Source organism: Pongo abelii, chromosome 9 (genome assembly GCF_028885655.2).
Source record: "Pongo abelii isolate AG06213 chromosome 9, NHGRI_mPonAbe1-v2.0_pri, whole genome shotgun sequence".
NCBI lineage: Eukaryota > Metazoa > Chordata > Mammalia > Primates > Hominidae > Pongo > Pongo abelii.
The window spans coordinates 128596419-128610658 of record NC_071994.2 but is presented as its reverse complement, the minus strand read 5'-3'; the positions used below and the strand labels follow the sequence as shown (position 1 = coordinate 128610658).

At 45.5% G+C, this 14240-nt stretch overlaps 1 protein-coding gene across 1 annotated transcript in view; it reads right to left on the bottom strand.

The window, feature by feature from the left end:
• PKNOX2 (PBX/knotted 1 homeobox 2) overlaps positions 1–14240 on the bottom strand; it is a gene marked incomplete at its 5' end in the record, with an annotated part of 196156 nt that overhangs the window by 35786 nt on the left and 146130 nt on the right. Inside the window, 1 exon segment of the mRNA NM_001134095.1 lies at positions 11284–11455. Coding sequence (NP_001127567.1) covers positions 11284–11455 — 172 coding nt within the window.

The window sequence follows — 14240 nt, the reverse complement described above, 5'->3', positions numbered from 1 at the left end:
ATGATTTTTTCCCACACCCATATATTTTAACATAGTTTCAATAACCTTGTGCATGCAATTTATTTTCTGTTTTTTTCCCTCTAGTTTAGCAAATCTATTTTTCTAAGTGCCAGAATTGTTTTCTCTATCCTCTCTTCTAGACTATGAGCTTTGAGAAGGTAGGGATGATGTCTAATTTGCTCACCATGTTATCTTCAGCACCAACACATATGGATACGGAGTAAACATTTGCTGAATGGGTGAAAGTTATTGAGTAAACATATTTTTAAATGTTGCATATTATTTCATGTGTGTGCCACACTTAACCAGTCCCCTATTGTTAGGTATTTAGATTACTTCCAATTTTTCAATTTTATAAAAAATGTTACAGTGAATATTTTTTAAGCTTATAGTTTTCTTACAAAAAAAAATGTTTCTGCATTATTTCTTTAGGATGAATTCCCAGAAGTGACAGGAAAAAAAGCTATGAACGTTCTTGTGGATTATGATAAATATTGCCAAATTGCTTTTCAACAGGGGGTTGTTCAAATGGTGCTAGAACAATTAGACATCCATATGCAAAAACACTGAATCTTGATTTAAACCTCATACCTTAGATGAGATTAACTCAAAATGGATCAGAGACATAAATATAAGACAGAAAACTATAAACCTCTTAAAGAAAACCAGGAAAAAATCTTCAGGATCTAGGGTGAGGCAAAGAGATCTTAGAGTTGACAACAAAAGCATGATCCAGGCTGGGCACAGTGGCTCACGCCTGTAATCCCAGCACTTTGGGACATTGAGACAGGAGGATCACTTGAGGTCAGGAGTTTGAGACCAGCCTGGCCAACATGGCGAAACCCCATATCTACTAAAAATACAAAAATTAGCCAGTGGTGGTTGTGCATGCCTGAAGTCCCAGCTACTTGGGAGGCTGAGGCAGGAGAATCGCTTGAACCCAGGAGGTGGACTTTACAGTGAGCTGAGATCGAGCCACTGCACTCCAGCTTGGGCGACAGAGCGCAACTCCGTCTCAAAAAAAAAAAAAAAAAAAAAAAAGATGATCCAGTGAGGAACTGGACCCTGTCAAAATTAAAAATGTTTACTCTTCAAAAGACCCTGTGAAGAAGAGGAAAAGACTACATACTGGAGGAGAATATTTGCAAACCAAATACCTGACAAAGAACTTGTATCTAGGATATATAAAGAACTCTCAAAACAAAACAGTAAAATAACAAGCAACCCAATTAGAACATGGTCATAAGACATGATTAGACATTTCACTGAAGAGGATATACAGATGGCAAATAAGCACATGAAAAGATATTCAATGTCATTAGTCACTAGGGAAATGCAAATTAAAACCACAATGAGATATCACTACACACATATTGGTATGGTTAAAATAAAAGAAATAAATATGACAACACCAAATGCTGGTGAGGAACTGGAGACTAGAACACTCAGACATTGCTGTTAAGAGTGTAAAATGGTACAGCCACTCTGGAAAACAGTATAACAATTTCTTACAAAACCAAATATGAGCGTACCATATGACCCAGCAATTGTACTCTTGGGCATTTATCCCAGAGAAATAAAAACATGTGTTCTTACAAAAACCTGTATACAAATTGTTCAAAGCAGCTTTACTTATAATAGTCAAAAATTGGAAACAACCCAAATGTACTTCAATGGGTGAATGGATAAAGAAACTGTAATTCATCCATATCATGGAATATAAGTCAGCAATAAAAAAGAATGAGCTATTGATATGCCCAACAATGTGGATAGATTGCAAGGGAATTTTCCTGAGAGACAAAAGCCAGTCTCAAAGGATTATATACTATATAATGCCATTTACATAACATTTTTGAAATGACAAAATTATAGAGATGGAAGACAGAAAGACAGATTAGTGATTGACAGCGGTAGAGAGGAGGAGGGAGGGAGGAACTGTGCTGTACCTTGCTATAACAATGTTTATGTGGATCTAAGTATATGATAAAATTGCACAGAACTAATTACATGTACACACACACACACACACACACACACGAGGGCATGTAAAACTGGTGAAATCCGAGTACAGTTGGTGAATTGTTCCTGGCTGTGAAATTGTGCTATGGTTATACAAGATGTGAATCAGGAGCTCTCTGTATGAGTTCTTATAACTGCATGTGAATCTACATTTATATCAAAATTAAAAGAAAAAAATGCTAGGAGTGGGTGATGCTTATTGCTTTTCCAGATCCATTTATGTTGACGCAAGCAATATATGGGATCTCTATTTAATCCCACCCTCCTAGCTTTTGGCTAGCTCCTGGATGCCTAGAGGAGAGTTTGGACAATATAAAAAGGGATGGAAACAAGGAAGGAAATCTCTCCCAGAGAATTGTGACTGTGAGGTGTGTGTAGAGCAGTGTGGCTTGAAGCCAGCATTACACCCTTCTCTGAGCCTCATTGGCATTTCAAGTGGGGAGCCCACATTCCCTGGGCTGGGCTTGTGGCTTGTCTGATGAGCAGGGATTGTGCTCAACTAATTAAGGGTTTTTGGAGTACTAAATTAGACCAAGTGTCACTCAAAGACAGAGAGCAGCGATTGTGTGTCATCATGCAGGGCTCAGTCACAAGGTCTCCTCCTAAGAAATGCCACCTCCGTGGGGCTGAGACTGAGGGAGACTGAGCCATCCTAAGCAAAGAGGAAAAATGGTGACTTCAGAATGGATCATTTGGACCCCAAAGTGGAGTCAAGTACTTAATAAAGATTTATTCTTGCCTAATGTTCTACTTGACTTTGGCCACGAACATCTTGGTCTATGTCTCTCAGTGTAATGAGCACAGGATAAGGTACTTAACACATATGTGTTGCGGGATTGTTAATAATACCCAAACATTTCTTATTTAGACTGCGTCTCAGGCACTGTGTTAAGCCCATTCCAGGCCTTATTTATTCCACACAACCATCTCATTAAGTAGGTACCATTATTGCTCATATTTTGCATTTGAAGAAAATAAAATCCAAAAATATTACGTTTCCTTGCTTAGAGTCACACAACTGGTGAGCGATATGAAGCCAGGTTGCCCCACCCCCGACCTGTGTGCCTTGTCTTTCAATATGGACTCCCAGGATTATGTAGGTAGAGGAAGTGGTAGTATAAAGGGTGCATGGTTTGGGAGAAAGTGGCTCAGTGACAGCACATACAGGGTTCTAGGAAGCCAAATAGCTTTTAAGACATCACAGTTTAGGATTTCCAGAACCCTTCCTGGTAATGTGCCTTTCCTCAGCTGCTCTGATCTCCCATCTCTCACTCCTGGCACAGCCCCCCCGGGGTCCGAACACCTCACTCACACAGGTGCCTGCTTCTCCATGTGCACACGGAGAGGGCTGGACTGTCAGGTCCCTTACGTTTTCTGACTCTCTGAACATTACCAGGACTTCTGCCCTCAATTCACACCTGACGGTGTTAGAATGAACCCCACACGATGACCTGGACCAGCCTCTAGGTGGCTACACAGTCCAAACTCATCAGGACACAGGCTGCATCTTCTCCTCCAGCCTCTCCTGGTCACTGGGCGATGACCTTATTGCCTCGGACCATCTCCATATTCTCTCAGTCTGCTGATTAAGAAGCTTTTCCTTATATTTAATCAAAATCTCTCCCGCCTTAATGTAAAGTGCCTTCTGTAGGCACCAAGAACATCAAGGAACTTCTAGGACCTCTATCAACACAACTTCTTTTTAATTTAATTTTACTCATTCAACAAGTATTGAGTCTTACTATATGCCACATATTGGACCCGGCATCTGACTTGACCAAGTTGTTCAATTAACTTTCTCTTCTCTCTCTCTTTTTTTTTTGAGACGGAGTCTTGCTCTGTCACCCAGGCTGGAGTGCAGTGGCGCGATCTCAACTCACTGCAAGCTCCACCTCCTGGTTCACGCCATTCTCCTGCCTCAGCCTCCCAAGTAGCTGGGACCAGGTCCGCCACCATGCCCGGCTAATTTTTTTTTTTTGTATTTTTAGTAGAGACGGGGTTTCACCGTGTTTGCCAGGATAGTCTCCATCTCCTGACCTCATGATCCGCCTGCCTTGGCCTCCCAAAGTGCTGGGATTACAGGCGTGAGCCACTGTGCCCGGCCTAACTTTCTCTTTTCTAGACAAAAACGATCGTCATTCCTTAAACCTTTCTTCTCTTTCCCTTCCCCCCTTCCTTCTTTCCTCCCTCCTTTCTTTCCTTTTCTTTTTTCCTTCTTTCTCACACACATACATATATTCACACATACACAAAGTGCACATATCTATTCATTTATTTTAAATATATAACCAATTTATACTTACTTTATAAAATCAGAAAATACAGGTAAGTAAAACAAAAGTAAAATATACTCAGAAGAGCTTTGCTCAAATAAAATACACGCATAGCATGTTTAAACCAGGTCTGGTGCATAGTGACCAAAAGTGGACCTATCCTTTGGTCTAACAAAGTGCAGCTGAAGGATTACTTTTTTATGGGCTAATGGAATTGGTTTAAAGATTTAAGGAGGTAGAGTAAATCATAATGGTATTCTGAGGCAATGAATATGTAGGACCTGTTCAATATTAGAAAATTAGGCAACACCATCAATGTTGGGGGGCTGCCTGGCAGGGCAGGAACACTGTGGGTTCATTGTCAGGCAGCCTGGATTTGAGTCCGAGCCCGCTCTCTGTTAATTGGGTGTCGTTGGGCAAATTCCATGATTTCTCTGAGCGTCAGTCTCTTTACGTGTAAAATGGGGATAATGTTCATCTCTAACTCACAAGATTTGAAAGGGGCTAAAGGAGATAATGATGTAAACATGCTTTATAAACCACAGTAAACCAAATGCATGCAAGTTGTAAAAATAATCTCTTCTAATAATGTCTGATATCCCATTGGCTTTTCTACTGCTATTCTATGTCCAGCCAGTGAAAAAATAGTAACTCCCAGGGTCTTTTCTGCTCCCATATTTATGTTTAGTAAATCATCCTCTATCCTGTGTTTACAATTTTGGATTTTTGTCTCAAGTTAGAAAATTCTGATTTATTAAACTATTTTTCTAAATGATCGGGGTCATGTGAAAATTTATTCCAAATCTTCTAGAGCAATAACAATGCCACTTAATTTAACATCACCGCCAAATGCGGTGAATGCATCCTTAATTCCTCTCCCCAGGTGTTGCTCCATCTTTCAGCTTCTTTTCCTCCCTTCTCTTTCAAAATAATGATTCAGCCCTTTTTTGCTAAGAAGTCTGCATCAAAAAAGCAAAACAAACGCAACCTCACATTTTAGTCTCCTACCACTGTACACAAGTCTCACAGTCCCAGGAAAGTACACAAAAATGGGGTTTCTTATTTTCTATAAAGCCATGTGATCTGATGTCCCACACTGATTATTTTCTGCCTGGGTATTTTGAACAAGTAGTTTAAACTTTATCTGCAAAATTTAGGATGATAATAATACCTACACTTCAGAGTTGTTGTGAAAACTGAATAAGATCATGTATGGAAATGTGCTGGGCATATAGCAGCCATTCAAGAAATGTCAATTGCTCATACCAATGTGGTCCTCCCTCCATCATCAAATGCGTCTCTCAGTGTTGCCTCTCTTGTAGGATAGTGGCCTTTCCACTTGATAATAATAATTTCTTGCCTTTCAAAACATTTGTATACACAGCACTTTACAATTTACAAAATGCTTTCTCTCCATTACCTCATTTGAGTCTCATCACCACAGGGACACAGGCAATATTATCTCTCCTAGAGATAAGGAAATTGAGGCTCAGAGATTACGGAACCCATTCAGCTCCATGCAGGAATTAGGGAGGCATCTTTGTTTTGCAGGCACATTCCTTTCACCCTCTCCTTCCTTTTTGCAAATTGGGAAGCTGGAACTATTCTCCCTCACGGACAGAAGAAGGAATTTATAAACACACATTCCTTAACGTGCTATGATATTTCCTGTGGGTCACTGTGCCTGCCAACGCTCAAATCTAATCAGGAATTTTTCCAGACCAGGCCAGCCTGGCCTGACCATTTGGAAGTGTGGGGTCACTAGAACAAAAAATGGGACATGAAAAAAAGGTGAATACCAGTGATTGGAGAACTGCCTGATGATTCGGGGACAAAACAAATATTTTGTGGAAACCATCATGCAAGACAAGTTAAATCATTCTGGAGTCAATAACCTGGCACTCTCCTGATGGCCTCAGAATTTGGGAAAGAAGTGGTACCGAGGAAGGAGGGTGGGCTTCGAGAGTTAGAGCCACTTGGTTCAAATCCCAGCTATGTAATTTATTGACTATAGGGTTCTTAGTCCTTGATTTCTTCCTCTGTCAAATGGGGATAATAACAACTACTTCATAGGGCTCTTGTGAGAATTAAACAGCAAAGAAGACACTCAGGGCTTTAGGTCTTGGGTGTCTTGGGTCTTCCATCTATGGTGAGACCCTGAACAATTTACATAATCTCTAAGCTGTAGTTTCCTCACCTGGAAAATAAGATAATAATAGTGACTCCTCAGAGTTGCACTGTGGGGTAAATGAGATGTGGCTAAAAGAAAATGAAAAACAAGACCTGGCCCAGAGAAAGATGGAAGAAGATATTAGCTCCTGAGCTGCTTCGGGTGTGGTCACTGGAGCGCGAGTCTTGCACTGTATTTGATTCCTGCCTGGGCCATGGACCAGCTGCATGATGGTGACTGCATCTCTTGCCTCAATTGCCTCCTCTTAAAATGGGGATAATAGTAACACGTGCCTTGTGGGTTTAGAAAGAGGATTAAATAAGATAATATATGTAAAACAGTTGGAACGGTACCCCGGCACCTGGTAAGTGCTCTATAAATGTTCATTATTACTAGCGTTGATGATTCCCATTTCCTTTCCCTTTCCTGGTGTCTGTGGGGTTTTCTGCTCCTGTCTAGGCAAAGAGAGCCTGGACTGAAGGCCAAAGTGGCTAAGTCTCTGAATGCCGCTGGCCTGAGGCCTCTGGGCCCAGAGCTCTGGCCTGATTCCTTCACGTGCCTCCCTATTCACAGCCTCCGGCCTCTGGCCCTGCCTCTTCAGAGTGGGCCCAGGGGCCTGGGGGGCCCCATTTTAGAGCTGGCTTTGCGGTCAGGCAGCCGTAATCTGTCCCTCGAGCCACACCAGAGTCTCATTAAAATGTGCCCCATAAATGTTAAAAAATTTACACATAAAAAAATTCCATGCATGAAACTGAAACCGTACGTTTTACAGCCACGGTTTGAAATCTTGCATAATATATAAAACCTTGGCCCTGCACCGGGGGCCCGTAAATCAGATTTTATAAAACAAAAAGCTTTTACCTTTCAAAGGGTTTTGGGAAACTTGCAAATTTTACAAACTTTACCAACTGCCAGTCAGAGGCTGGTGGGCCCAAGGAGGGGATCTGTGGGCCCAGCTTAGGAATCGTCCTGGTGAGCCCCTGCGGCTGTGGGAATTGGAGTGGAGGGAGTGAAGGATGAAGCCGGCCTTTCCCAGGGGAGCTAGACAGGGGCATTGCAGCTTGACCACTATGAGGGTGGAAAGCCACCCGCGTCCTCTGGAAATGGGGAGGTAGAGTGTGGGTGCACGGAAAGAGATGTTGGGGGCACTTTTATTTGCAAGTGAAGGAGGAGTGGTGGTGTGATGTTGTGGGCAGAGCGGAGGATCAAGAGTCAGCTGACCTGGGTTCTGGTCCTGGCAAGTCTCTTCCTTCTGTGAACTTATATCCCAGGCTATAAAAGGAGGTAGGGCGTGCTTCTCCCTAGGGTTTTTTGTTTGTTTGTTTGTTTGTCTTTGAGATGGAGTCTCACTTTGTTGCCCAGGCTGGAGTGCAGTGGCATGATCTCGGCTCACTGCAACCTCTGCCTCCTGGGCTTAAGCAATTCTCATGCCTCAGCCTCCCGAGGAGCTGTGACTACAGACATGTACCACCACACCTGGCTAATTTTTGTATCTTTAGTAGAGACGAGGTTTCGCCACGTTGGCCAGGCTGGTCTCGAACTCCTAGCCTCATGTGATCTGCCCGCCTTGGCCTCCCAAAGTGATGAGATTATGGGCATGAGCCACGGTTCCCGGCCCTCCCTAGGGCTTTTCCCTCTAATGGTTCATGAATCTGTTTCTTCTCTGGTAGGGGTGCTGTGGGAGCAGGTGGCTAATGCAGGGAGGGAGGTTCCCGCTGAAATCTACAATCTGGAACCTCTCTGATCTTCGGGGCAGCCCTGGGTGACTGTGGGACACAGGGGAGTGTGGTACAGGGCAACTTGCTTGGGGGACAGGGGGGCGGCCAGCTGGGGATGGGGAGGATTTGAGTTCAAATGGGGGGCTTGGTGGGGCTGGAGACCACAGGCTTACAGGGCCTGGGAGAAAGCAGGGCCCAGCTGGGGCTTGAGGACACTGGGGGAGAGAGGAACTTCCAAGGGACAAAGTTTTTGGGGACCCAAGTGCCCTCCTGACGATCCCTATGAAAGTCAATATTCAAGGGCAAAGGAAAGCCGCCCTGACACACATATATATAAAAAATAAATCTCTCAATTATCTCAGCTCATTTGCTTGGGGTCTCTCATTTTATGTCCCTGCTCGGCTGCACAGTATATCTGTCCGGATAAAGAGTTACAGTCCGTTGGGCTACGTGTGCGGGGTTGTAAAAAATACAGATGCCAAATTAACTGGCTGTGGCACTCGGCAGCTGATTGAGCTGATAATGACGTGATCTGACCTTTTTCTAATTTCTAATTATGTGCATCTCGGCTGTGCTGGCTACATGATTCTTGTTCTAATGACGGCTCCGGTGGTTGGCCTCTTTACCTCCCACTTCCTGACACGGGACCAGGGGTGGGGGTGGCAAGGGGCACTGCTTGACTCCCCACATCAAGTTTCAGGGTCCCGGCCTCGCGGTCTCTTTGGTGGCCAGGATATGAGGTTGAGGAACTGGAGCACCTTGTCGGAGGGGCCCTGCACTTGAGATTAACCTTCCAGATGCCAGGCATTTTTAAAGGCCATTTCCCAGCGCCATCTCATTAATTTTGTATTACCATCACACGAGATAGGTGTTAGATCTACAGATGAGGAAACCGAGCTTCAAAGGAGTTAAGTCATCCAAATCACACAGACAGTAGTGGTGAGGCTCAGATAGCGCTCTTTCAAATATCTCCATTTACATAATCAGCCAGTCAATCAACCAGTCATTGACCATGGCTAACTCAACTAGATAAATCAGGTGCACCCAAGTAGATGGAATGTCCAAGGATTGCTCCACTGGCTGGACACTCCCAGCCCAGTGCCTGAGATGGAAGACCAGAGAATGCTGGCAGTATGGGGCCACCAGGGCAGCTTCCACAGCATCCACGTCCCTGGGTCAGGCCTGGCACGGGGCAGACACTCAATCAAGTTCTGTTAGATTGATTCTAAATATGATTCTTTGAGTGAACAGAACCCTGGGGAACCTACGTCATGTTGGCCAGGAGAGAGCATGGAGGTGGCCACCTGGGCGTTTTCCAGGCTGAGCTAGGATGGGAGGCTGTCCTTGGTGGGTCTTCCAGAGCTCACCTGGCAGGTGGTGGTGGGCAGGGCATGAGAAATTTGTTCCCCCAGAACTCCTCCCTCTTAAGAAGGTATAAGTTATCTCACATTAGCTACCCAGTTTACTTTTCGATATTTACTTACCAACTTAGGCCTCGGTTTCTTTTTGTGCCAAATGAGGGGAGTGGGCCCCACCCCCTAGGTCCATCCCAGCTCCTACAGAAATGGCTGCGGCACCTCCTGGCCCCCTGGCTGCCGCACCTCCTGGCCCCCTGGCTGCCATGGGTCTAGGCTGTGAGGATCTGCTCCCCAACTGCAGTCGATGGTTCTGATCAGCCAGAGCACAGGGCAGCGCAAAACCAGCCTGCAACTGGAGCACCTGCACAGGGCAGCTTTCCCATGGGACCTGAGAGACAACAGCCTGCCTCCTGGGAAGGGGGCTGCCAATCCCAGCCAGGGAAAGGGATGCCCCAGGATGAGAAAAGGTGGCTTTGGGGATCTCAGATGCCTTCACTGACCCTCCCGACAGCAAGCGAGCCCTTATCCTCCTGCAGGGCCTCCTCTGCTCTTCCAACACTCCACCCATCAAGACACTTCACAAAGCTTCAGGCCAGGGTGGGCTCTCCTGGCAACTCTTCTGGACTCCATACAGTCACATATTCAGCTCTTGAGAGAAGCAGTGGTGTGGATAATTCACAGCACAGAATACCAAAGCCAGTTACACCTGTTCTGCAGATGCAGTGTGTGTGTGTGTGTGTGTGTGTGTGTGTAGGTTCTTTTTCTTCCTTTCTGGAACCACATTTGCTTCTCTAATTCTGTTTCCCTTTTGGAAGTAGGTACCAGTTAAACTCTAAATGCAAGAGGACAGCACTATCATTAATCAATTTGTGGGGGAGAGTTTTCCAGAGTTTCCAAATTCACTGTGCATAACCTGGGTAATCCACCCACAAAAATAAAGAATTGTGGTTAATAATTCCAAGATGACTAGTTAGAGTAATGGACAAACAGAGCAACCTCTCTACTGCTCTCTCTGCAGAATTCCCAGAACTAGATGAGAATTCAGATGTCACCCAGCTCAGTGGTTACCAAACCTAATGACAATTGCAATTGCCCAGGAAACTTTTTAAAATGTAGATTCACAGGCTCCCACCAAAGTCACTGAATCACAATTCCCAGGCGGTGTGGCCTAGAAATATGTATTTTTATAAAACTGTAGTTGTGCTCTAGTTGACAAATTAGGTTTGGGAACCTGATCTACCTTGTCCCCAGAATGAATGGGTCCTCCACTGGTCTCCTCAGCACATCAATGCCAGGTCTTTCTCTCAATTAATGTGCTCCAACATCAGTTACCTTCATCCTTCATACAGTAGCACATCAACTATTAGCTCCTCACTGGACAGCCCAAGACAGATTTGCTAACATGCCAGGACTTCGGGACTCAGAACAGCTACCCCTGATATTCTGGCTGCTACGACCCTTCTTTCCTCCTGTCTGCACTGTAAAAGGGTGGATGCTAAGATGCTAGTGCCACTCTGGGCATAGATGGGCAGAACTTTGGCAGCAAAGCCTGTGCATGGAACTCTTGGTTTAAGGCATTTAGAAATGGTTCTTGGCTGCAAGACTGGTGCATCTAGTGCATGACTCATGGTGGGCGCTCAAAACCTTTTGTTGGTAAATTAATGAAAGGATCATTTCTAGGGCATTTTGAAAGGGGTCAGAGGGTAGGAAGACTCTAGCCAGGGTAGAGGGTGGAGGGTCTTTACCAGATTGTCCAGTTCTGGGTCATCGCTGAAGAAGGGTTTGTGCTCCTGTTCCTGTTGGTGGACAAAGTTCTCGATGTCCACATCAAAGCTGGCGGAGGTGATGCACTCAGAGCCCTGGGTGGCCTGTTCACATTTCTCAAACAGCAGCGTCAGGAGCGGGAAAAGAGGGTGCCTGCGGGGACATCAAGAGCTCATACATGCGCACACACAGAGACCGTGCTGCTACCTGTGCTCAGAAGCCACCAGGCTTCCCTGCCCACGTTCCCGTCACTTCTCCCAAGGTCCCACTCCTTGATAACATCCCCAGTCCCTATGGTCAATCTAGATGGCAGCACTTTGTGCCTTGGCAAGGAGGGTCCACTCTTCCAGCTTCTGGGCTTAAGAGACTCCTGTCCCTACCCACTGGTAGCCTACCTTTTCTCTTTGGTCAGATAAACTGCATGAATATTTGGGGAGGGATGATGGATTATAAACCCTCCAAGAAGTAGGTGTCCATTTCTGGCTCAGAGTCAACCTAGGAAGGAAACGTGGGGAGTGTCCAGAGAAGTCCTGGATGTGAACATTTGTGGTAGGTCACAGATCCATTCTTGGCTTTCTGGAGCCAGCTAAGGGTGGCAGATGTGCACAAACACTTGTGTGCTTGCAAGTGAATGCAGGAGACATACGTGAGCCTGAAGACTCATCCACACGTGGTGGGCAGATGTGTCCACCTGTCCTGAGTCTTGGTAGACTCAGTTTAGGTCAGATAGCCCAGTGCGTTAGGTCATCACACAATGATGCAACGATTATTTACATCACTACGTGATGCAAATCATTTGCTCACTGTTTTCCTCCAAGACTCTACCTGACCTAGTGATCCTGATATCCCTAAGACCTTGGCACGCATGTTCATAGCAGACACTTAATAAATATTCGGTGAATGAAGGAATCAATAAGTGAAGAGCGTATGTGTGGTGGTCGGGGCAGGGGGTTCTATGACATCTAGATGTGAGCCATAGTGTTTATCTAAATGGCTCTATGGATCTTTTTGTTTTTTTTGAGATGGAGTCTCGCTCTGTCGCCCAGGCTGAAGTGCAGTGGCGCAAACTCAGCTCACTGCAAGCTCTGCCTCCCTGGGTTCATGCCATTCTCCTGTCTGAGCCTCCTGAGTAGCTGGGACTACAGACACCCGCCACCAAGCCTGGCTAATTTTTGTATTTTTAGTAGAGACGGGGTTTCACTGTGTTAGCCAGGATGGTCTCGATCTCCTGACCTCGTGATCCGCCCGTCTCGGCCTCCCAAAGTGCTGGGATTACAGGCGTGAGCCACCGCCCGGCCTGGCTCTATGGATTTTATCTTGGAGATGAGCAACTCTTGAAAGCTTTTCTGACTCCTGACCCCCATTCCCCCACTGCCAAACCTGCACTGATAGTCCGAGTTGTTTGTTTTATTGTCTTCCTGCCTCACTAGACTGTGAGCTACATGAGGGCAGGAATCTAGCTCACCTTATTTATCACTATATGTCTAAAGTCTAGTCAGATGTATGTGGATGTCAAAAAGTATTTGGTAAATATATATGTTATATGTGTGTAGGCGTATTTGCATGTGTAAGTCCACAGCACCTTTATTTCTGCAGCATGTATGCATGTGAGTGCATGGGTTGTTGACACTGGACTCCAGAGAGTCCCATTCCCTTCCACTGCAGTTCCAAAAATGCATCTGCACAGCCCTCTCTGGTCTGTCTCCCCAGACTCCTGGGAATATGCAATGTAGGGTTTTTTTTTGTTTTTTGTTTTTTGTTTTTGACGTAGTCCCATTTGCTGGGCAAGGAGGAGGAATGTGTGTTGGATCTGGACCTGGACCTGGCCCCCATGCCTCTGCCCAAGGGGATGGTCTAGCCAGTGCTGTGCAACAGAACTTTCTGCAACGGTGGGAATGCTCTGCAATCTCCACTGCCCCATATGGCAGCCACTAACCCCATGAGGCCAATGGATACTTGAAATATGGCTACTGTAACTAGGACTCTGAACTTTTAATTTTACTTAATTTTAGTTACTTTAAATTTAAGAGGTTACATGTGGCTAGTGGCTACCATACTGAAACAGTAAGTCTTTTTTTTTTGTTTTTTTGTTTTTGGCAGAGTCTTGCTTTGTCACCCAGGCCAGAGTGCAGTAGCATGATCTTGGCTCACTGCAACCTCTGCCTCCAGGGTTCAAGTGATCCTCTTGCCTCAGCCTCCCAAGTAGCTGGGATTACAGGTGCCTGCCATCATGCCCGACTTTTTTTTTTTTTTTTTTTTAGCAGAGAGGGGATTTCACCACTTTAGCCAGGCTGGTCTAAACTTGTGACCTCAAGTGATCTGCCTGCCTTGGCCTCCCAAAGTGCTGGGTTTACAGGTGTGAGCCGCCACGTCCTACCGAGAACACGATAAGTAAGGCAGACAGACCATGGTCTCCCCTCCAGCGCACCGTGACTGAGCACACAGAGAAGGACTGAATATCTAGCTTATACGGTATTTGTAAGTGGGTGGGGGAACCCCTAGGAGCCTGTCCATCTTGGAATTCTAACAATTTTGGACAAAAAGACAGAAAGTGCGTACCCCCATCCACACTCACTCGCATTTTATGGGTCTTTCTACTCAGACTCAGGGGTGGTGGGGGAGGAAGAGGGAAGTTCCTGCTCCAGAGGAGCTGCTGGGCTTGGCAGAGCCTGTTCCTGCACACTCTCTCCCCGACCCTGGTTTTGGAAGCCAATGCCCCAACTGCTGGGCCCCAGGGCTGCAGACTGGGTGTGCAGTCTGCAGAAAAAAAGGGTCAGTATTTAAGGGTGGCCTATTTGCTGCCCCAAATTGCCAGGAGATCCATTGAGAAAGATCTACTAGGAAGCTGGTAGGGAAAACAATGCGTTAGCTTAGCCATTCGGCTGAAGACAAAGAGAAAACCAGGTGAAGGGGTTAAACTCCAGTATAAGTCTTCATT